Source organism: Desmodus rotundus, chromosome 4 (assembly GCF_022682495.2).
Source record: "Desmodus rotundus isolate HL8 chromosome 4, HLdesRot8A.1, whole genome shotgun sequence".
NCBI classification, from domain to species: domain Eukaryota; kingdom Metazoa; phylum Chordata; class Mammalia; order Chiroptera; family Phyllostomidae; genus Desmodus; species Desmodus rotundus.
The window spans coordinates 20461508-20486070 of record NC_071390.1 but is presented as its reverse complement, the minus strand read 5'-3'; the positions used below and the strand labels follow the sequence as shown (position 1 = coordinate 20486070).

General features: G+C 43.2%; 1 protein-coding gene and 1 long non-coding RNA gene across 3 annotated transcripts in view; one reads left to right on the top strand and one right to left on the bottom strand.

The window, feature by feature from the left end:
• ARL3 (ARF like GTPase 3) overlaps nucleotides 1-24563 on the bottom strand; it is a 33464-nt gene that overhangs the window by 3970 nt on the left and 4931 nt on the right. Inside the window, exons 2-6 of one of the 2 annotated variants that reach the window (XM_053922287.1) lie at nucleotides 22651-22794; nucleotides 18857-18973; nucleotides 9417-9467; nucleotides 7659-7844; nucleotides 5035-6477 (exon numbers count right to left, since the gene is read on the bottom strand). In XM_053922287.1, the coding sequence (XP_053778262.1) occupies nucleotides 6385-6477; nucleotides 7659-7844; nucleotides 9417-9467; nucleotides 18857-18973; nucleotides 22651-22794 (591 nt within the window). In that variant the 3' untranslated portion in view covers nucleotides 5035-6384. Of the gene's footprint in view, nucleotides 1-5034; nucleotides 6478-7658; nucleotides 7845-9416; nucleotides 9468-18856; nucleotides 18974-22650; nucleotides 22795-24563 lie in introns of those variants that run through there. The other variant, XM_024555681.4, reaches the window with a different exon arrangement.
• Nucleotides 376-22727, top strand: LOC123479244 (uncharacterized). The gene is made up of 4 exons (XR_008426611.1): nucleotides 376-796; nucleotides 1629-1734; nucleotides 9093-9144; nucleotides 22626-22727. It is a non-coding gene; the product is annotated as an uncharacterized lncRNA (long non-coding RNA).

Below are 24563 nucleotides of genomic sequence, written 5' to 3'. Positions count from 1 at the left end.
AGTCTCTCCGACCTTCAGGCGTGTGCAGAGTTCCTTTGGAAGCCCCGAACAAAATCAAAGGAGGATCCTGCAACAAACACCTCTCCCCTGCATCTGTGACACAGGCTTACTGAGGTCCCAGTCACATTTGCACATCTCAGGGCATACATGACATGAAAGGCCCCGCACTTCCTGTGACCACGGACTAGTGGTTGAACCTGAACAGCTGAGCCAGCTTAAAGTAATAAATATCAGCTGACACCCTTGGCCATTTGGAGCATTAATCCCATAAACAATGCATCACTGCAAAACAACCAGCAGGCATCCTATGTCCTGGCTCATCTGACCATAACCTGAATTGGCAGTGATTAAAACTCCGCCACTTGCCACCAGAACACTTGGGCAGGAGGACCAGGGAATCTGATGGCCGTTCCGGAGCAGACCTCAGGGCATGCGCCGGGGCTGTTGGACAGCACCTGGCAGCAGCAAGGACAAGGGGGAAGGAATGCTGAGATGGGAGAAAGGTGGCCTCCAAATACCTCTCATTACAACTGGGTCAGCTACTGACTTGAAAAAGCTGAGGCCAATTTTAAGACCATCTTATGAAAAGGATTAATTTAAAGAGAAGCATGTTTAATTTTGGTAACTAATTGGTTTCCAGGGGGAAAAATGATCACCTGCCAGGAGACAAAAAAGATTTTACAAATGAAAGCAGGATGAATACGATCCCAGCCTCTTTGCCTTCTAAGCTGAGCAGCCCAGTGCTGCTGTGGCACTTTCCCGCCCGCTGCAGGAACCTGGACGGACACCGGCAAAGGTGCGCACCTCGGGGGTTTCTCCTCTGTACACTTGCGATATTTTATCAAATCGGCTTCTCCGAGAAATCAGGAACAGTGTTCCCACACTGTATGAATACTGTTTCTTCCCCCTGGTTTTATGGCTGATTACAGAGGGGGGGGGGTTCTTTTATCATATGTAACTAACTGAACATGAATGCAGCCAAAGAGATAGGAAAAATATTTACTCAGCTGCAGGGACCCAAAGCAGAATGTGGAGGGTGAGGGGCAGCCTTCTCCTGGGTATCTGTTAGGGAGGCAGAGGGGATTTAACCCGGGGAGCCCTGCTGAGGAGCCCTGTCCTCCAGATGTCTGTGAGGGCCAGCGGTGGCAAAGCCCTTCTAGCCACAGTTCTGCCAACAGAGGGCGCTCAGAGGATGGCACCCACCAGCTGTCCTGTCTGCCGAGCCTCTGCAGCTGCCTCCAGCAAGTTGAAGGTGTGTGAGAAGTGTAGGGAGATTTAACAGGGACCAAGCCCTGTGGCTGCTCTGCCCTGAAGTGTTTGGGGGTGGTGAGTTGGACCTTTCCTGTTGTTACCTAGAGGAGAACCTCAGCTGGAGGTGGGGCTGTTGGGGAGGCAATAGTCAATGAGGATAATACCTCTCCAATCACATCAGGAACAAGCTATGCCAAGTTGCCCACGGGAAAGGAAAGATAATAGTGTTGTCCAAGATTCCGGAGGGGAGGGTCCATGTCAGGCTAGTCTGAAGTTGTTTCAACAGTAACATGGTGTCTGGCCTACAGTAAATAATTTTCATCTTAAAAACATTTATCATCATCACCTGAGGACATTTTTTTCCATTGCTTTTAAAGAGAGAGGAAGGGAGAGAGGGAGAAGGAGAGAAGGAAAGAGAGAGAGAAACATCGATTGGCTGCCTTCTCCTACACACCCCGACCGGGGATCAAACCTGCAACCTGGGTATGTGCCCTGACCGGGAATCGAACCTGTGACCTTTCGGTCTATGGGATGACATCCAACCAACTGAGTCACACCAGCCAGGACTGTATCTTTTTAATTAATCCTTGTAACAAGCCCCAGCATAGATGGCTGCAGCTCTGAAGGTGCCAGAGGCTATTTTTGGCCACTCAACTCAAGATTCCTGGGCTGCCAGGTATCTCTGCGTGTGGAAGCTGCATATTTACCTCGCTGCATGCCCTGGCATATTAACCTTCCACCCAGACTCCCACCTCCAGTGAAAACTCTACATTTAGAGACATCATAGCAAGAGGTGGCACTTTCTGCTCCTCATGTTTAAGTTAGTGCCCCACATCACTCTTGCCTTAATTTGGCAAGGCTTTGTTTTTGTAAAACGGACAACTGAGAGAAGGTGATCAGTTACTTGAGAGGTGACTGCTCTGTCCCCAAAGAAGGAAATGAGCTCATAGGTTTGTTTAATGGTTGAACCTTTATTGTTAAAACTGGTCTGACCAAATTTCTGCACGTCTGATCTTCGTCATGGGGATGGCGATCTTACAGCCCGAGCAGCCCTCCCCTTTCTCTTCCCACCACACCTCCCCCCACCAACCTTGCTGAGATGGAATTTAAATTGATTGGCTTTAATTCAATAGTGGAGACTAAAGAGAGACACTGGACCTCAAATACCAAGCTCTGTCTGGCCTCGTGGAGGGGAAACAAATTTTGCCACGTCATGGCATCACCCCTAATATGACCACCGGGAAACAGGTAAGGCTGTCCCAACCGTGGGGGTGGGAACCTACTCATCACAGGCCTCAGGGGTCCAGGATTAAAGGCACGATGCCCCTTTCTGTGGGAAGAGTGGGCTCCAACGGCACTGCTCCTTTTAATCTGATCACTCTACGACGCATCCACCACTGCTTGCCAGTGGGAAGGAAGCAGTGGCAGCCATGGCTGGGCAGGCCTGGTTTTTAATGCCATGAGGAGGACCACATATCACATCAGTGATTGGTCACATCAGTGATTACTTTAAGACGGGGAGGAGCTCAGGCCCTTGCTGAGCCACGCAGCCTATACCATTGTGCCACGGGGCCCCCAGGGTCAAGGAGCAGCTGGAAGCAGCATACATAAAATATTGCTTGCTATTAATATCTTTTTCCGGTGACAAAGGGCACTGTACCAGAGAGGTAGCAAAATCGCATGTCCTGGAGCTTGCTTTCTTAAATCTATAGAGAGGTTTGAAAATTTAAAAATAAACCTGAGGTCTGACTTGCAGATAAGCAGTTCCATGTACACTTGGAGTCAAAAATAGCTGATGCCAGGCCTAGAAAGAAGTGGTAAATGTCATTTTTAAAAATACCGAAGTTCTGTTGGTGTATTAAGGGAAAAGTCCCCTACACCAAGGAAAGGGAGCGAATACAAGAGGCTGGGCCAGCAGATGTTCAGTGTTCCTCGGCAAGGCACACTCTGACGCCCAGCTCACACACCAGGGCTCTGACAGCTAGGGAGTCTACTCTCAGCTGGACTAGTGCTCCTGTTTAGAGAAAGCAGACAGGGAACGTGGGAGAGGTGTGAAGAGAACAGGTGAGCATGAGGTGGGGGTGTGGAGAGGAGGACCCAGGAGAACTTTCTGCTAGTTCAAAGCTGCTGATGTAGGCAAGTCTGTGTTAGAACTAAGGCTAGAGACCAAGTTAAAGCTGCTGATCTCTGCAATGAAAGGAAATTCTATTACAGTACAATTTTAATTAAATACACACATGCGCACACGATGTTTTAAAGAGCAAATGTCTTCAAACATCTGACACTACAACAGCAAAGGACAGCTGTGGCCTGGGGTTCAAATTTAGGTCTGTAGGTGGAAGAGATGTAAGCCAGATCCTTTGTTCACTATTTTCTAGACACCCCGGGAAAAGATGACGAGAGTCCTGGGGCTGGCTGTTATACACTAGGAGAGGCCCTGCCAACCCTGGCCCAGCCCCAAGGGTGCGGAGGGAGGCAGCCTCCACGGCTGTGAGACAGTCTGGCTATAGGGCTGCAGGTTCTCCCTCCCGGACATTTTTCAGTTTCTCCTCTTTTTGCCTCCCTCTACCTGATGCAACTGGGTCTCTTCCGATTGCTCCTCCGGACTCTGGGCCTCCCAGCTGGCTGGGGTTTCCAAGATTGACGTTCTCCTTCAGCTTCTCGGGCCCTTCACCTATGCTCTGCTCTGGACGGTTTCCCACGAAAACCTGCTTTAATTACACAGTGCGCTGACCTCCTGGTCACCATCAATCAGGCCAGGAAAGGCCAGTTTGAACTCTTGGGAAGCCCTCAAAAGTCAGTGTTCACACCCAGAATGGGGGCTGTTGAACAATGCACGGGACTGCCTGTCCTTGCAAAGACGGCACACATTTGACTTCAGAACACCCGGCAGAACAAGAACCTGGAATCTAACCCAGGAGTCACTGCCTTCCACAACCTTCCAGCACGCGTGGAGGCTCCGCAGCTACGGAGGCAAGGCGCCTGCCCCAGGGTCCGGAAGCTCACCGCCCAGTGGGTCTGCAGCCACTGCCCCACCTCACTCACTTGAGGGTGTTATTTAGTAGTGCAAGACGGGTCTCTCAAACATTCTGATGAAACACATACACACAAACACAACATAAATAGAGACACTGTCCTTAGATACCTGAACCCGTAACAGAAAATCCAGGTCCTTTTAATTTTTTTACCCTTTGCACGTTTTTTTCCCTCAGGGCCATTAGGGCTGTGGTGGCAGACACACCTGACCCACTTAATGCCTCATCACTTTAGTGGCCTTGCCCATCCCTGACCAGCTCTCACGGGGCAGTGGCTGGGGAGGGAGGAGAGGGAGGATGAAGTAAGAATATAGGGAATTTTAGTAATTATTATACAGTATCCATGTCTGAAAGTGATCTTACGGACATTTTTCTAGTGAAGTCTTTCATTTTTAGGAATACTTACAACCTTAATTAATAAGAATCATTAAAGGCCTGCACTTGAACTAGGCAATGCAGGAAAACAATTCCTCCCAAGTGACTCTTTTTAAAGTGAAAACCAAGACACTGGCTGAGTGGGCAAGAGCTCAGGTCAGAGGCATTACCTGAGGGAGGGACAGGGTCAATCCGTGACTCACGATGAAGTGTTTCCACGGAAAACTCCACGACCTTTCTCCAGTCCCCAAAGGTTACCATTAAAGGACAATAGACAGCAGATTCCCTTCTTAATTAACATTTTTATTAAATAACTCATTTCAAATAATGGTTAAACTCTCTAAATTTATATCATTCTATTAACCATAATCTAATCTCATTAACCTTGAAATCCCAGTCTTAACTACCCAATTCTATACACCCCGGTACTATCTACTAAACTAATTAAGTGACCTTCAAACTATTTCTCCTCCATATAAAATCATTCTTTTTTTTCCCCCCTCACAGTTCTTTGTTAGATCTCTCTTGACAAAATTTCCTGTGAATCTGGTTGCTGAATGTCCCTGACCTAAGAAATTTAACACAATCAAGCCATACGTGGTTGTCTCACTTGATTTAAACCGACTGAGTGTTAAAGCCCTCTCTGACTCTGTAACTGTCTGATAGCTCACTGCCTCTTTTTTGGTGTAAAGATCCTGTGACTGAAAGGGAACTCCACTTCTAGGGAGGTTACAGACCCCAGAATGAGAGCTGTAGCCCCGTGACCTCCCCCTGATAGGACGGGGCAGGGTAGGGGCCTGGAAGACAAAGACTAGAGCTCCCTCCCAACCTCCAGGCTCCCAGGAAGAAGAGGAAGAAGTACCCTGGACTTGAATGCCACAACTCCAACTGATTTTAGATAACTCTAGTCCCTGCTTTTCAATCCCTACCGCTGGCTGAAGGAACAAGAACCTCACTGTTAATCCCTGCTTTGCTTTTCCTCCTGTCAACACTCTGGCCAAGTGAAAAAAGATTACAGAGCTGCCGATTCCCACTTCCTTAGAAGTAGGCACACAAAATGTGTTTATTTTCTTTAGTCCCAGCTTTAGAGCCCCCCACCTCGAGATGCTCTCAGCTCTCTACGTGTGTGCTCTAAACCATGGAGACAGGCAGGGTTCTCTTGCTGCAGTGGTTTATACAAACCCCAGAAGGCTTCATCCGTACTATACTAACCTCAGGCCTCACGAAGGCCACCTTACGCACAATCAAGGGAAATACAGAAGGCAAAACGATTTTTTTTAAAAAGTGAGAAGCTAAATAAATGATTATTTTACCTATTCAAAAACATCCTGGGTTGTATTATACTTGTTCAACCAGCCTAAATTAAGCTGAAAAAATGCAGTTAATTCAAAACCTAATAGATCGATAATCACATATGTGATTATAATTTTATAGAGGAGACTCAAGAAGAATCAAACTACTAATGATACTTAGTTCCTTTGTCAAGTGGGATCAGGGGAGAGGAATGAACTTTACAGTTTTGAATTTTATATACTTTTATAAAATTAACAAGGAGAATATATTACTTTTATAACCAGAGTTTAGGAAGGAAGGAAGGAAGGAAGGAAATAAATAACACCTGCCCCCTCCCTGAACCTGAACCTCACAGAGAGGCCTAAAGAGCTCCAGCATCCACCCTGGGGAGGTGGCCGAGGCAGCCTCTGGCTCTGTCGGAGGCCCCACCTCACACACCTGCACAAAGAGCGTCGGGGGTGCAGGTGTTGAGGACTGTCGAGGAGGGGCTTCTTGTCTCGTGCTGACTGGTATGCTCCCAGATCTAAAGGCCAAGCACAGAAATAGGCCCTGGTTGTTTGTGTAACAAAAAGAAAAAAACCAAGCAGCAAACAGATGGAACAAGTGAGATAATTCTAGAACGTGACTATTTTTCTTAAATAAAAAGCAGTCAGGCAGTGTTAAGACAAATCAATGTCAAATGTCTTCGGAGAGAGGGAAGGAGAATATTAGAATGCAAATGGAAAGAGGTGGCAGGACAACGGTTGAGAATCACACGGCAGGCTCGTACCCCAACACTCTGAGTTCCGAGAAAAGCGAACTGGTCATGCCATTGGAGACACATGCCATCCGGCCACGAGAGAAGATACCACTTCTCTAGATGTTGTTAGTGCCCCACAGCAGCCTAGCGCAGTACTGTCCTACTGCCACAGCACCATGTCGCTTCCCTGGCAGGTCCCCCAGGTGTTAGGTGAGGTGCGTGGACCACGCCGGGGGCTTGGGAGTGACAAAGTAGTCCTGGAGGGCTGACTCCAGGTGTCACCTGGTTTACATCTGCTTGAAAGGACGTATCAGAGCTGGACCTGTCTATCATTCTTTGAGGACAGAGCCTTCCAGTTGTCTTGGATGCACAACTGTTTTCTGCCCTAAATAATATCAAATGGAGGGGAGCCTGCTCTTCCTTTATATATAGTTCCTCAGTTTAAAACGTGGGGCTTTCTGTCAGCACAAGTCTCCCAGGGGGAAACCAAACAAAAGTAGCAGGAAACAGACACCGACTTTGAAAACAGTGGAGATGGCCAATAGGCAAAACCAAAACACTTCTATGGGGTAACTAGTGTGCATAACTGTTGATGGCTCTGTTACTTTGGGAGTACATGTATTTAGCATCCAAATATGAGATACAACCCCAAACCACCAACCTAATCAGCAAAGAGTCCTAGAGTTAGCAGCATCCTCCAAGTCTTCTCTTCTGACCTCCTATCTAACTGGGTAGGGTGTGCTTGTGTGGGGTGGTTTGTCTTTCCAGAAGAGTTGATGATATCATGTTGGTTGCTAAGTGAAAAGCACTAAACTCTCCATGCCCTTCACATCCTGGATTGTTCCTCTGCCCATCAAAGGCTATTTGTTTCATGTCTCTCCTACCTAGCTCAGCCCAACCAATGAGACAGACTACCTTGGTTGGCTGCCATGTTGCCATGTGACCAAGCCTTCCGGTCATCTCACCTGAACGCCCTCTCCTGTGAGCGCTGAGCAAGACTGGATCTGCCAGACTCTGTCCCGGATGGTGTGCAGGTTCAGTCCTTCCGCAATTTCAGAGGCAGGGGCCGCTGTGAGCAAATCCTGCTTATTAGCAAAGATGAGCACCGGAACGCAACTTAGCTTTTCTTCCTCCAGTAATTCTGCCAGTTCCTGGATCATTTTGAGAATGGATGGGGGGGGAAAGGACAAAAACTATGATATTTAACCATTCATTTCTAATGAGAAAAAAAACAAAATAGTTATGCTGATCTATTAGCAACTTTCAAGAGCAGTGGTTGTCAAACTGGAGCCTGTGGAAGAACCCCCTGGCAGAGTGCTGGTCCCACCCCAGAGACGCCGACTTTGGGAAGTCTGAGTGTGGGCCCAGGAGTGTGCATTTTTAACTAGCTCCCCTGCAACAGTTCTGCTATAGGGATTCATAGGGCGCACTTTGAGAAATACTGTTCAAGGGAGAACACAAGTTGTGCTGAGCAACATAAAACTTAGCAAAGGTTGTTATCTGCAAATAACTTTCAATGAATACATGTATATGCACACACATATTTTAAAATATAAACTGAAAATGACAGTTGCTTTAAAGGCTATAATTCTATTTCATCAATCTTTGTCTCTAAAACATGCACATGCATTATACTTCATCAAACCCATATTCTAAAATACCTGTGTTAGTCCACCCAGCAAGGTCTCTGATTTTTAGGCTGTTGGATGGGGTCTAAACGGAATGTTAATTCTGTCTGCAATCAGTATAGGAGAGGGTGTATACTTAACCTAAATACAAGGGCCCACCTCTCCCCACTAAATCCACATTTTAAGTCTACTTAAGACACTTGGGCCGTCAGAGAGAACTGGATGGTTCAAGAGGCAGAAAGTTATGTGACCCCCTTCATCTTCAAGCTCATGTTTAGCATTAGTTCACATGAGTGACGATCCAGAAATCATCAAGGTATACGGGGTTTTCTCCAAGAAACGGGGACAGTTCTCAAACTAATTTCCAGGAAAAAGGAACATAAACGTGGGGACTGCTACATTTGGAAGGCCACCTGTGGTAGCTTAGGACACAAGCCAAGGACTCTACCATAAAATGTAATCATGCTTCTCCAAAGAGGCCCACTCTACTCGTTCCTGCTTATCAGTGTACTCAGTAAACGGTCGATTCCACTGCTTCTCTATTTAAAACTGTGTACACAAATGGCCTGTGTAATCATGTTCACATGGACTCTGCATTTGAAGCCGCATTAGGGTTCAAAGTATACCTATCTCTTGGCTTGGAAATAAGAGCGGCTTAGTCTTGACTTGCACATTTCCTCCCATCCCTTTGAATTTGTAAAGTTGCCCTTGGACCAACTAAGCTGACATTGAAAAATGTATGTAGAAATAATAAGTGAATTGTTCCTCTAGGTTCATTCCTACGTGGCCTGGGAAGAAACCTGAAGAGCTTTTGGGCACAGTGGTGAGTCCCATTTGCTTATATCTCGTTTACTCAATTTGATTAAGACTAAAAGGCTTTACTCAAAAGAACTGTTTAAAGAATTCTGAACTAATTTCTTTTTAGGCAACTGGTATTTCTGCCTGCTTGCCAGATTATTTGACTGTCTAGTTTCAACTGCAAAGATTAAACAAGAAACAAAAACGAAAAACAAACAACCCCCCCCCATACATTTACAAGGCAGATTAATGAATACCCAGTTATTTGTGAAATAGCTCAACGGGAGAATCATTTACCTGACCCGTCTCTTCAAATCTTTTTCTGTCTGCGCTGTCAATGACATATATCTGCAATGTAGGAGAAGGAGGTTACTTCAGTAAGCAGCTATGTGGAAGACCCGGCACCTTCTATGGAGGGAGCAGATGATCCCGTCAGCCAATTTCACATGCGCGCAGCACGTAGAAATTGAGCTGGTAACGCTTACCTCGTCTGTGGATGCAAAATAAGCAAATTAATTAATTAATGAAATGGGAGGTGCCCAAAAATTCCTCCCGCAAAGCTCCAAAGTAAAAAGTCAGTAGAGTCAAGCAGGATGAAAATAGCTTCATTTACTGGGCATTCACTAAACATTCTTGCGAGATCTACCATATTAATCCTCGTTACAACTCTGAGATAGATTTCATTATTTTCCCATTTTATACATAAATAAACATAAGCTCAAAGAAGTTAAGCAACTTGCTCAAGTTATATCAGGTACTTGACAAAACTGGGATTCGAACTCAAGTGCACCTCACAGTAAACTCCAGAGTCGCTCTTAAGCACTCTGCTAATACTGCACCCCAAGATGTCTGGAATGGATGGTGTTTTGAGACACCTACTAATCCTAGTTTTTGGACATCGTCATTCCGAAAGTGTCATTTGCAGAATTAACGATACACTGACCTCATGTGCTGGGGCAGGAGCCCCAGTGATCTCTGTCCCTTCCTACCCTCACAGGCTGCTCGGAGGTAGGAGCAAGTACTGGAAATAGCAAGGGTGTGCACGGTCTTCGCCAGAGTAAGCGAAGTCCTGAGATACACCGTAAATTATAAATCTGAAGCTTTCTTTCCCATCGCTGAATTTTTAAAATTTTTTATTTTTATTGATTTTAGATAGAGAAAGGGAGAGAGAGAGAGAAACATCAATTTGTTGTTCCACTTATTTATATATTCATTGGTTGCTTCCTGTATTGGCCCTGACCTGTGATAGAACCTGCAACTTGGTGTTTTGAGATGGCAGCCTAAGCAACGGAGCTACGGGGCCAGGGCTCACTGAACTTTATTCATTGCACAAACGACATCCTATAACAATGAAGAAAATACGGGAAGACCAAAACAGAAAATCACCAATAGTTACAGAACCCAAACATATTATTTTAATTTCTTATGAAAGTTCTCTTTTAATTCTTCATATGAAATTTTAAAGAGAAAATCAGATATAATTTTGTAGTGCTTTTAAAAATTAAATGATATATTAAATGTTTTCCCAGTTGCTAATCTTAAAAATTATCAAATTTTCTAACTTCCTTTAAAAAATTTAGAACTGTTATTGAATTAATGGTACAATGAAAACACTCTTTTATTTATTTATTAGAATTTTATTTATTGATTTTAGAGAGAAAGAGGAAGGGAGAGAGACACACACACACACACACACACATTGATTTGTTGTTCCACTTATTTATGCATTCATGGGTTGATTCTTGTATGTGCCTTGACCAGGGATCGAACCTGCAACCTTGGCATATTGGGATGATACTCTAACCAACTGAGCTACCTGGCCAGGGCCTGAAAATGCCATTTTAAAAGAGCATACAATGTGTCGTTACTTAATGTCACTGATAATTCTGCAGCTTTAAGCGAAACTACAAATAACAAAACCAGTTTCACCACAGGCTAATTGACATGAGTTAAGTTCCTACAGCATCTCATCAATGTTACAGTCAAACAATGTGAACAAAATGACATTATTTGAGGACCTGCTGTATTCATTTAAAAACAACAAAAAGCAATCAACTCTCACTTTTACATGCCTTAAATTACATAAACTGATACACTATAATGCACGTAGACATTTCCATACACAGGTCAAATTCTGTGCTACTCGAAAACTTGTTCTCTTTTGAAATAAAAACAATGAAAACTCCTTTGCTTAATGCACTCTCATTTAGAATCACTAGTGCTAAATATACCAGGAACCAAGTTCAGCCTTTCTTCTGAAGAATATCCTGTTTCTACCTGTGTTTCTTCCATGGAGAATCATAAAGGAAGAAGGATGATGTGTTTGGTTTCAGTATTTTCTTTTTTGCAGCCTTATTATTATTGTTGTTAATATTACTCTGGACCCAATTCAGTAAATGCATTTATGGGCTCTGCACAGCACAGATACCCCAAATTCCACACTGTTTTCCACCAGTGAGGCTCACATTTTTCAAGTAGGAGAAATAGTGTAAAAGACACAGAAAGAAGAAATGTAATGGGAGCATGAAGCTCGGTATAAAAGACCTAATGAAAATTATCTGAGCATCCACAGTGGATTAGGGTTATCTGCAGGCAGGCAATAGTCCAAAACGTAAGGGAGGGAAGAGGGTCTGGTGATCATTGGGAGGGTGTTTTGGGGTTAGAGGGCTTCCTGGAGGCTGTGTGCAGGTCACCGGTAAGAAAGGAATTACAAAGCAGGAAAAAATGTGCTTGTGAGCAAAGGCCATGAGTAACAAGTTTAGGGTAGAAAGGAGGAGGCTGAGACAAGGCTGAAAACACAAACACGCAGTCGAGAAATTGATATTTGATATGATGAAACACAGTTGGGAGAGGACAATAAGGAACAGGAAGGGTTTTAATGACAAGAGAGACGATACCAGAGAATCCAGTGGCTGAAGATCAGTGAGAAGAAAGTTTTAACTTTACTGTAATTACTTGCCAAATTACTTGCTAATTACTGCTTGGACATAAAGTTTCCCAGGAACACTTCCATTAAAATATTCAAAAGGAAGGTTTTCCTAAACTATACATATATTCTTCCTATTATTTAGCATAATTTTTATAAAATTGGACAATGACTACACAGTAATTCCAGGAAGAAGCCTATGAAACAATGGCCCCGTGGATCAGGGGCGGAATGAAAGAGCCGTAAGTACCAGGTCGTCTGCTGACACACCAATCTGCTCTTCAGCAGTGACACAGACTCCCACCGCTACCGGTGCGGCCCAGTATGTTTTCTTCTGGTCAACAGATAAAGATAAGGATAGCCTCACCTTTTTTTTTTTTTTTAAACAATATAGCTGTTAATATAATCATAATTTTTAAAATCCAGAACTAAATAAATAATCAATAAAAAATCTTCAAAATATCAGATGAAATAAAACATTTAGTGCTTCTGACTGATCTCAAAAACATTATGGACCTTCAAAAATCAAGTTTCATAAATGGATAATCAATAAAAATAGGCAGAAAGTATGAGATAAAGTGAAATATTTATAGTGCTTCTGACTGACCTTAGAACATTATGGACCTTCAACAATCAAGTCTCATAAACCTATTCTAAAATAAAGTTATCCACGGCACTCAGAATGATGCTTTAAGCAAAGGCAATCCACATCTTCCTTGGCAATTGCTTTGAAATTGTTACTTGGTTGTGGGAGGAAGACCCAGAGAAAAAAGATTTTTTTTCTGATGCCAGTTCAGCCTGCCCGGGGTTATTACCCAGAGACTGTATGCAGCGCGTGAAGGGAGGACTCTTTGTTTCTCTCGCTGCTGGTCCCCCTCCCTCCTGCTGCCACCTTTTGGCCATTTTATGGCTCCCATGTATTTCTGCACCAGAGGGACAGGCAGAGATAAGAGATGACACCAAAATGTGTGGCTTTTTAAATAAATGTTGAGCAAAAGTCTAAAAGGAGGTTGAAACTTAAAAAAAATTAATAAACAAGGTTTCTGGATAATGTGTGGTTTTTAATTATGTGTGCCCAGTAGTCTGGCTACTCAAGGGTGAGGGACTTTATGGAAAGGCTACATGGGACAGCTGTTCGAGATCTCACTTGGCATCTTGCACTTTGGGTGTGGAATTGATGACAAAGTTATTTTGTTTAAATTATGTTGCATTTAAACACAAAACTGATCATAATAATGTAAATGGAGCTTAGTACTAATATGAATATACCTTGAAAAAAATGATGTATTTTTATCTATCAAACAGCTGTTAGTTCCTGGCCTAAAAGAAATGGAAGACACCCGATCCGCTCCTTTCTATCATACCTCAGGTCTTAGTTCTTAGTCACTTCCCCGAGGTGTTCCCGGTGTCATCTTCCCTGGGAATAATTTTGGCACTTTTAGGGGCTGCCCTAAAAAGGACTCTTTCAAACTCCTAGAGAACCGTTTAATGTTCTAAAGAAATCTTCTGTAAGGGGTCAGGTAGTAAATATTTTTGGTTTTGTGGCCCACACAAGCTCTTTCACAACCATTGAAACTCTGCTGTCGTAATGTGAAAGAAACCATAAAATACAGGGTGGACAAAATAAATTTTAAAAATTTAAAAATTAAATAAAAAGCAAGCTACCATTTGGAAAAAAAAAAACTGGGATGGGCAAAAGTAGGTTTACAGTTGTGAGCAGGCAAAACACAGAGTTTATTCTTCATTCATGTATTCTTATTCATTAATTATTGTACTACTTATTTGTATTACAACTGTAAACCTACTTTTGCCCACCCTTGTCCGTAAACAAGTGGACGTGGCTTCTTACAATAGAACTGTATTTATGGACACTGAAATTTGAATTTCACTTCACTTTCATGTGATGAAATCTTATTCTTCTTTTGATTGTTTTCAACCATTTAAAAATATAAACACCATTACCAGCTCACAAGCTACAGAATAACAGAAGGCAGGCTGGATCAGTTTAGAGCTGGACCACCGGCTCTACAGCGAGAGTTTATTATCGTACTCCAAAGATAACTAACTGACAAGCATTAACCAGGCAACTACACGTGTGGAGCCTCAGGACTGCTGTAGAGGTGGTGTAATGGGACTTTACAACCAACAATGGAAACTATTACACAAACAGACGAGTATGACCCATCAACTCCTGCCACTCCAAGGTGCCACACAACTGGCAAACTGGCCTAGAGTCACCAGGCCTTAGAGTCTAACCCCGGGGGCTCAGCTGCTCCCCAAGATTTGCTTAACCTCAAACCACACTGGAAAGTCATGGACTGTTGACACTGAATCCCAAACACTGTCTGGTACCGGGCAGCGTAACGTAGCTGGTAGAGGCTCCCGCAGGGCTGCTCTAGGGATTTTTGCTGGATTGCTCGCCTATTCCTGGGCGCTCTACGCAGGAGAGTGGCATCCAGGGCCAGCTTACAACTATCTTGCAGTTTACCCTGAAGGTATTGGAGCTTATGATTTAAAATTACCCTGACCTATAAGACCAGAGAGTTTCTGAGACCTCCTTATGGAGCCTTGGAGTCATTCACGTCCTTATAAACTGTTCTTTTTTGAGTATTTTTTAAAAAGATTTTATTTATTTTCAGAGAGGTTGGAAGGGAGGGAGAAAGAGAGGGAGAGGAACATCAGTGTGTGGTTGCCTCTCATGCGCCCCCACTGGAGACCTGGCCTGCAACCCAGGCATGTGCCCTGACTGGGAACTGACCCTTTGGTTTGTAGGCCGGCACTCAATCCACTGAGCCACACCAGCCAAGGCTGAGTATTTCTTTCCAAGTACTTTAATCCACAAGATGAACAGATAGAACTGTTATTTCTCTCAACCACCTGCTTCTTCTCGCCTCTTGACTCAAAAAGCAAAAGAGAATCTAAAGCTCCTTCCCCAATTTTACTGAGCTATAACTGGCAATAGCACTGTATAAGGTATAAACATGATGATTTGACTTGGTATGGATTTGCTTAAAATACTACTTAAAAAAAAGTGGTGGTAGGGGAGATGAAACAAAAGATCGCAAAACTGCAATTAGGAAGCTGGTGATGGGTATGCAGCTAGGCTTCCATCGTACTATTTTCTTGGCCTTTACATAACTTGAAAACTTCTAAAATTAAAGAATTATATTTCAAGAAGAAACAAATTATTTGAGATTATAGAAGTTTCTTCCTATCTTAAAGGGACATTTTTTTTTTCTTTGCTGTTCTCCTAGAAGGTATACAATACGTTTTGGAAGAATAACTTGTTGAACAGATGGATAAATGGATAGAACTGTGTGTCTCATCTTTTTCTTCAATCTTTAATCTGGCAGCAGAAATACAGTGGAACTTAGCTTTGCTGAGAGCCAGAGGCATGATGATCGGCATGATGAGCCCGTGTGTCGCCCGTCTCAGGACCTCGAACATGTCTGCCGGTGGCTCACATATTTATATTTTGGTGCTGGTCTCCATTTAAGGGCCATGGTGAGTGGATGGATTCACTACTCATAACCCCTGCTGTGATGGAGATGCTCCACCCATTTCCCATTTTATTGTATTTATTTTTTTTAGATTCTATTTATTTATTTTTAGAGACAGGAAGGGAGGAAGAAAGAGAAGAAGAGAAACATCAATGTGGGAGAGAAACTTTAGTTGGCTGCCTCTCACATGCCCCCAACTGGGGGCCTGGCCCACAACCCAGGCATGTGCCCTGAGATGGGATTGAACTGGTGACCTTTTGGGTTGCAGGTCAGAGCTGAATCCACTGAGCCACACCAGCCAAGGCTGCTCTCCTCATTTTTTTAAATGGAATTTGTTTTTATGTTTTTAAAGATTTTATTTATTTATTTTCAGAGAGAGGGGAAGGAGAAAGAGAGGGACAGAAACACCGATTGGTTGCCCCTGACTGGGAATGGAACAGGCAACCTTTTGGTTCGCGGGCTGGCACTCAGTCCAGTGAACCACACCAGCCAGGGCTGCTCTACTCATTTTGTAGAGGGAATTAACAATCCCCAGACTTGGCCACAATGACGCACAATCATAGAAACTCAAAGTTGGAAGGGAATTTAAAAGTTACAGAACTCCACACCCTACCTAATGTCAGAATCCATCTGTAACAATCATCCATTTCATCTAATCAGTGCTTTTCTCAGCACCTTGCCTTCTTGACAAAGAAAGCAAAGTTCCTCTCTTCACTGAGCTCACATTCCAGCGGGGGGGAAGGGGGAGAGGCAACAAATAAACATATGTTTGAGATGACAGGCACTGATAAATCTGACGGAGGGAGAAGAAGAGCAGAGATAAACCACAGTGCCAGAGGGTCACAATTTTCAATGTAGTCATCAGAGGTTTCCTGGTGAGGGGACACGGGAGCAGAAACCTGCAGGAGGTGAAGGAATAAGCATGAGGACATCTAAGGAAAAAGAATGCTAGCGTGGAAAGAGCCATGACAAAGGCCCCCAGGGGGGAGCATGCTCGAGTTCTGGGGACACAGCAAGGAAGCCAGTGCGGCTGGCGCTGAGAAAGGGGAAGATGAGTCAGACAGGTAAGAAAAGCTGGAAGGTGGGGGTCCTTGGCTTTTACCCTGAGATGGGAAGCGTATGTCTTAACAGGGTCACAACAGCGACAGTGTTGAGAAGTGCCTTCGGGGGGGCAAGTAAGGAGACCAGTTAGGGTGCCGCTGCAATGACCAGTGCACAGGAGCAGTGGGGGTGGAAAGAAGTCAGCGGCTAGAAATATTTTGAAGGTGGAATTGACAGGCTTGACTGGTGGGTCCCATGAAGGGAAGGAGGGGAAGAGGAGCCAAGGATGACTCCAGTGCTTTCGGATGAAGGCATCTGTCATTTACTGAGAAGACCGCAGGAGGAGTGGCTTTGGGCAGGGGTGGATGAAGATACAAATTGGGTCTGGGACATGTTGGGGGTGAAGGGACTTATCAGCCACTGAAGTGGAGATGTCCAATAGGCAACTGGCTGTATGAGACTGAGTTCCAGGCTGGAGCTAACATTTTGGGATTTATCACCATGTAGGAGGTGATTAACACCTGGAACTGGAGGTGGTCACCAAAACAGCAACGTGGGGAAGAAAAGCATAGGCTTGAACCATGAGGGCGCTCCAGCCAACCTGTGGAAGTTAGGAGACGAGGAAGACTACAGCAAGGGAGATGGAGGAGGAGGAGCCAGTGAGATGGGAGGAAAACCGAGACAGTGGTATTCTTGAAGCCGAGGAAAGACAATGCTTCAAGGACGGCATCCCAACTTTGTTAACCGTGCTGATAGGTCAAGTAAGATGAGCACTGAGCACTGTACATGGGACTTGGCAACATGGAATTCCTCTTGAGCCAGAATGGAGGGTTCTGCGTGACTGGGAGGAGAGGAAATAAAGACAGGGAGTACAGAAAACCCTCGTAAGGAGTTTTGTTATAAAGTACAGGTGGCAAACAAGGCCTGCAGGCCGAATCCAGCCCTCCACCTTGTTTTATCTGGCCTGGTACCTTGTTTCTACCCTGCAGCAGCGCCAAGCTCTCGCTTAACTGTTAAGGAGTAGTTACATGTATACAGTCCTAAAATTACATTCGGCCCTTTGAAGGCAACCACGAGGCTGATGTGGCCACCGGTGAAAATGAGTCTGACACCCCTGTAAAGAGAGGCTGAGGAGTGGGACGGTATCTAGGGGGGAGTACAGAGTTGGCACAAGTTTTTGTTTTTTAAACAAGAGAAACTACAGGATGCGGGCATGCTGATAGGAATGATGCAGCAGAGAGAGACACGTAGGAAGCAGCAGCAGAATGAAGCTATTGCAGATGCAGGCTGATTCCTACAGGTAAGGAAGACATAGATGTGGCAGACACTGCAGTTTACTGTCTATGGTCACAACTGAAATACATGCAAACTTTCAGTTCAAAGCTAGTGAAAATAATAATGCAATTTCTTTTCTATCCAAGTTCATGAGACCCCCCCAGTTTCAGGGTGTGAGCAGGAGAGTGAGTGGCTAAGACAGGATGAGTGCCAAGATTACTGGAGGGAGGAAAAAGGACTGAGAGGCGGGGATACTGGAGAAAACATGTATTTGGACAGTGAAATCTTTAAGAATTACGAAATAGCAGCCCTAGAGAATGTGACAGGGAGCCGGGAGCTAACATTCCAGCGCCTGCCTGAACAAAGGCCCCCTCAGCCAGGGAATCCCCAATGCGTGAGGCAGCATCTTCTAATACTGGACAGTTACAATCACAGGAAACTTCTTCCTTATTCTGAGTTCATCTCTACCACCTAATACTCGCCAACCTGCTCCTTGTCCACTCCTTTAGAAATATTAATAATGAAGCTAATCTCTCTGACTTAAAGTAGTTCTTAAAGCAACTGAAGACAGTTCCAAGTGTTTTCTTTTCCAGGAAGGATGTCGTCGGGTCTTTCGAGCATTCCTTATACATCATTGTTTCCAGGACTCCCACTATTTCATTGCACAGGTTGGGATACACTTGATTTGTTAAAGTCCTTGGGATGACAGAGTTAGTGGCACAATCTTCTGACTTCCCTTCTGCTGTTCAAATCACTATGGTAATCAATACTTTATTTGCCACGGCGGGTGTGGGTACAGCATTGTTACTGAGCAACAGCAAAACATCTTATACAAAGAGGTGTCTCCCTCACAGTCTGGAGCCTTCCGCTAGCCCTAAATTAACAGTGATTAACGTTATGGCAATGGAATGACTGACAAGAAAGAACATTACAGTGTTAATGTTCCTTACATGGCAGAAAAGACTATGAATGAATGTATCAAAAGGAGTACTTACAAGAATATCAGTGTTTTCAAAATAATTTCTCCAGTATGGTCTGATTTTCCTCTGCCCACCAATGTCCCATACGTTCAGTTTAAAACCTTGTGATTGCACACTCTTGATGTTAAAACCCTGCAACAGAGAAAGGCAAAAACGCCAGTTTTGGTAAGCTTCAGGATCATAATGTTGACCGAGTTGTATTTGACAGCTATGTTATTTACGAATTCTGAGGTGCTCTGCCAGATGTGACACTGGTCATACTGAAAACAGTTTGCTATGATGGAGAAGAAAGAGCTATATTTACACATGCGTATTTCATTCAGCTGGTGGACTCAGGATTGTAATATCACGGCTACCATGATGTGCTTTCCATAACGAGTGCACACGCATACGCGCACGCCTGCTGAGGACAGCTTGGTATGAGAATCGTTCTGATAACAGACCACACCCCTGATGAGTCCTCAGGATGGTGAAATTGAACAGGACACTACATGTAACTAACAAAAAAACCCAAAGCTGGATCTGAAAACTCAACAGAACAGAACAAAGGCAAAAGCTACAATCTGGAAGACTGGATTCTTTAGGAGTAGTTCAAAATTAATACAGGAATTTCCTCCTGTGGATTACTCAGGAAAAGGAAGGCGCTGATTTCAGGACACCGTGAGGGAGGCTGGTGAATGACTGGATTAGGGGCCCAGCGAGGAAGGCAGGGCCTGCTGGAACATGTTCACACTCTGAAGTGGAGCCCTCAATTACAGGCGGTGATGAAAACAAACAAGCAAGCAAGCAGCCGTTGGAAGCTATTCCTTAGCAGGTATCTCTGATGAACCTGAAAAGAAAGTACTCATTCTCAGGACCGTCACTCAAGGTGGAACCTTGTGGAAGGTGAGCAGATCAGAGGCAGGCGGAACTGTGAGCTGGAGTTAGAGTGCAGAGAAGCAAATTAACAAGAGCCCTGGGGTTCCGAGAGAAGGCACTTTATGAGCAAGAATAAAAAAAAAGTCTTCTTGCAAAAAGGATATAGTGAAATCAGGATTAGAAAAACCCAATCAACAGCGTGCTCCCACAGAAGCACATTTTCCCCAGAATAACTGGAGGTAAGCGGGTCTGGGGGTGCCTCCGCAAGCACGGCTTCGTCTGGCGGCTCGCCAACACCGCTGCCTAGCGCAGACAGGCAGGGAATAATGCGATGGTACAGGAACACTGCCACCCAGTTTCCCCTGAGGATAAACAGTCCCTGGAGAGTAACTGGGAATGATGCTGACTGCAACTCCTCTAAAACACCAATGACTAAATAAATTAGAAGTGTAAGAGTTGTAAAGGGAAGTGACTTAGGCTTATTGTAAAAGGCTATTTCATTCTGACTCATTGAGAAAACCACTTTTGTGAGCTGAAAAATTCTATACATAACTACAATAGTAAATGTCAAACCCGGTAACATCGAATCCTTCTGAAATGAAGCAGGGAACAAGTAAGAGTAAATCCTGGAATCCAACCATATGTACCAACTGCCTTGAAGTTCTATTAAGTCATCAGACCTACTAAGAAATACTCTAAGGGGATAATGAGTAGATATAAACATTTAGAGATGTGTATTGTATTAGTATTTATAACAACATATAAAGATGTTCAACGTAAACAGCATATTTTCTATAAGCCTTTTTAATTTATTTTAAATATACCCATCATATATATGCATAGAAAAAAATTGAATGGGTATATAACTAAATGTTAATAGTGGTTATGTATGAATGGACATTATAGGTGATTTTCAGCTTCTCAATTTTACTTTTTAATGCTTTCTAAATTTACTCTAATGAGCATCTATTACTTTTTCTAATACACAAACAAAAACACACTAAAAGTTTGTTTTCAAAAAATAAATATGAAATCTTGACATAATGCAGGGTGAGGCAAAAGTAGGTTTACAGTTGTGAGTACACAAAACTTTATCCTTGTATTATTATTAATTCTTTACATTATTGTCCGTAAGAAGAACTGTAAACCTACCTCTGCTCTACCCTGTATAATAAGAATCACCTACAACACATCAAACAAAGCTAGAAAGCTAGAATTGGAACTCTGGGTCCATAACTTTGAGTTCATTTCCATGTTCGCAGCATGGGAGTCCTATTTTAGTGGTGTTCTTGAGATGCACAAATCAACCCCCGCTCCCCCCCCACCCCCCAAATTTAGCCCTTCTTTTTCTGGCAGAAATCCTCACACACTAGTATGAGTTTTCAGCCCTTCTAGGCTAGACTACTGTAATATGCTCCTCCTTAGGCTATGCATTATATTTGTTCAGAAGTTGTAAAATCGCTCACTTTTCTGCAAAGGGTTTTGAGTCAGTTAAGACTTGTAGGCCACGAAGTACACACACCAGCACAGCCATGCAAACCTGACACGAAGCTCTTATCACACGGTGGTGACAGAAAACGCTAAGTAACCCCGGGTTTGCTAAAACCTCTAATGGTCAAACACTTTAAGTGACTAAGACCAACGGGGCTCTCCCTCCTTAGGGAACCCAAAGGCTTGGCCGAAGGTCAAACTTTCTCAGAATTTCCTACGGGAAAGGAGGTCTAAAGGAGCAGACTGGAGTTCTTCCCACCGGGACCGTCTTTCAGCTTCCAGACAGCGAGCACCACCACTGCCTTCCCCTTGTGTTTCCTTGCTTAGCCTTAGGAGAGAGAGCGTTGATGAAGCTGGGTTAAAAATATAGGTAGTGGGTTTTTTTATTTCAAAAAGTAATATATAGTTGTATTTATTAAGTCTGAAAAATACACACTAAAATATTAACAGTGGCTTTTCTCACAGTACTCTTTGGTTTTCTCCGTTATACTTTCTCTGTGTTTTCTACATGAAATAATTTCATAATCAGAGAAGATAAAGCTATTTTTGAAAAAGATTTTTTAAATTTATTCTTAGAGAGAGGGGAATGGAGGGAGAAAGAGAAGGAGAGAAAAATCGATCAGCTATCTCTCACATACACCCCAACAGGGGACGTGGCCCTCAACACAGGCATGTGTCCTGACGGGGAATCAAACCAGCGACCCTTCACTTTGTAGGACGATGCCCAACCGAGCCACACCAGTCAGGGTGATAAAGCCGTTTTAAAAAGGGAATCACTTGGGCCCTGGAGGGGTAGCTCAGGTGGTTAGAGCGTTGTCTCATACACCAGTGATGTGGGTTTGGTCCTGCCTCAGGGCACACACAAGAATCAGCCAATGAATGTAAAAATAAGTGGAACAGCAAATCAATGTTTCTCTCTCTTTCTAAAATCAATCCATCAATGAAAACAACTTTTAAAAAGCAATCCCTTAGATCGGAGGGAACTGATTGTATCTTGACGTATGTATTCATACATATTTATTTGAATTACCTATTTTAAAAATTATAAATACACATAAAATAAAATTTACCTTTTTAACCACGCAGCTCAGTGGCATTACACACATTCACACGGTCGTGCAGCCATCCCCACCATCCTCCACAGAACTTCTTCCCTCTTGCAGCGCTGCCACTCTGAGCCCAGTACACGATAACTCCGCCCCGCGCCCCCGGCCTCTGGTAACCATTATTCTAACTATTATTCTACTTTCTGTCTGTGTGCACTTGACTATTCTAAGTATCTCCTATGACTGGAATCTCTTGATATGTTTAATGAATCTTAAGATTACTTTTAAACAGTATGGACTTTTCTCAGTAACAAAACTTAGACGTGGACAAAACCGTATTTCGCATTTTGTCTTCCATGTTGCTGTTATCATCTCCACGTGTCCCACAGCATCTGGGGCCGAGGCACTGCTCACCTGTGTCGGTGTGATGTGGCTGATGTCTTCAGACGCAAGCTGCTTCAGAAGGGTGGTCTTGCCAGCATTATCCAAGCCCAGGAGAAGGAGTCTCACCTCCTGGTCTGGTGCGCTTTTCAATTTACGCAGAATTGAGAGAAGGCCCTTGAACAACCATAAGAAAGATTACTTTGGGGACACTAATGTTGATTATTATTAAACATCAGAGAATCTTCTCCTTGAAAAAATTCTTGGTTGTGGAGAGCACAATTATTATTATTTTCTACTTTAATGCCATTTATTTCAGTTGCTTCCCCATTCTAAGTTCTGGCTGAAGGAGGTTAGTAAATTCAGCAACTGGATAAACAGCATGGCTTATTCCTGCTCCTCCTATTAATCCAGCTTAGTGGTCACCCCAGTTCCCCTGGGAGTATGAGCTACTACCTAATTCGTGTGTCCAAAGCCCTTCATATAAATTTAGACTACAGTACTCATCATATCCGGCTATAGGTAATTGGCTTTTGTATTTTACTCCTTTACTAGCATGAAATTTCTGGCGGGGAAAGATTATACCTTCTGTTTCCCACATGCCTGGCTTTTATTAGATAGATACTAGATAATAGTATCCACCCAAGTAAACATAAGATGTAAAGGTGCTATACAAAGAAATACAAAATAGTTGTATAAAATTGCATCTGGGCTCTGCTCATGTTTAAAACCGTCATTTGGCCCTGACCAGGTAGCTCAGCTCGGTTGGTTAGAGCATCGTGCTGACACACCAAGGTTGCAGGTTCGATCTCCGGGCAGGGCTCACATAAGCACTGACCAGTGTACACATAAAGAAGTGGGACAACAAACCGGTGTTTCTGCTTTTCTCTCTCTCTCTAAAAGAATCAATAAATAAAATTTGAAAAAAAAAAGAGACTTCATCATTCAAAATACTCTATCATCATCTGACTTTCATTAGACCCTTAGAGCACAGGTGCACAGGGGTGATGATCTGTTTTTCAGATGAAGAATTTGATGAAACAGACAAGTTAGGGAATTTAAAAGTCACTAAGAAAAATCAAAACTCAACAATGATATTTTGACTAGTGACCTAATATTTCTGTTTCTTGTTTTTATTATTATTAATTTTTATGGGTAGAAATACACCATATGGCTTTTTATCTAAGAACGTAAGAAAAATCTTATAAAACTTTTTAAAAAATATTATAAGAGAGTTACTTGTTTTGTCCTGCAGCTGACAATTTGTTCTAACGAGGCATGGTTACAACAAGAATCAAAGAATCCCCTATTTTAAATGGCATTTAATCTAATCTCTCAGCTCAAGCAGAAATTCCTTCAAACTGAGTCTTAGAATTATATAAAATGGTTATATGTTTTTATCTCCATTGCACCAGGCAATATTTCAAACCAGTCTGTTCACTAAGGCCAAATAATGATTCTGTGAAGTAATTCTCAACAACTGAGTCTTTGGACAATGATATGCAAATATGTATAATTATTAAGAATTCCCTTCTCCTCAGAGATGCTTTGTTTACCACTTCCAGTACTGTATTTGCACCGACTTGCTAAGAACCCCATTAACCTCTATATGCCTCAAATTTTTCCAAAACTAAAATGGAAGGTTTGGTTAAAAACAGAAAGACAAACCCTATACCAAAAGATCTGGGGAAAAGAGGCTGAACAGATCTGAAACTAACAAATAAAAATAGGCAGGTCTTTTTTTTTTTTTTTTAAAGATAAGACATTTCTTTCGTTTTCATCTTTTCTGTCCTTGAATACTTTGACACCATTCCTTTTTGAAACTGTATTTATGAGAAGTCTCCCTGGCTTCTGTTAGCTACATTGCAATCACTCATTTATAATACCACCTTTCAGAACAGTTAAAATTAGAATTCTGAGATCCTCCGAGGACCGGCGATATAAAA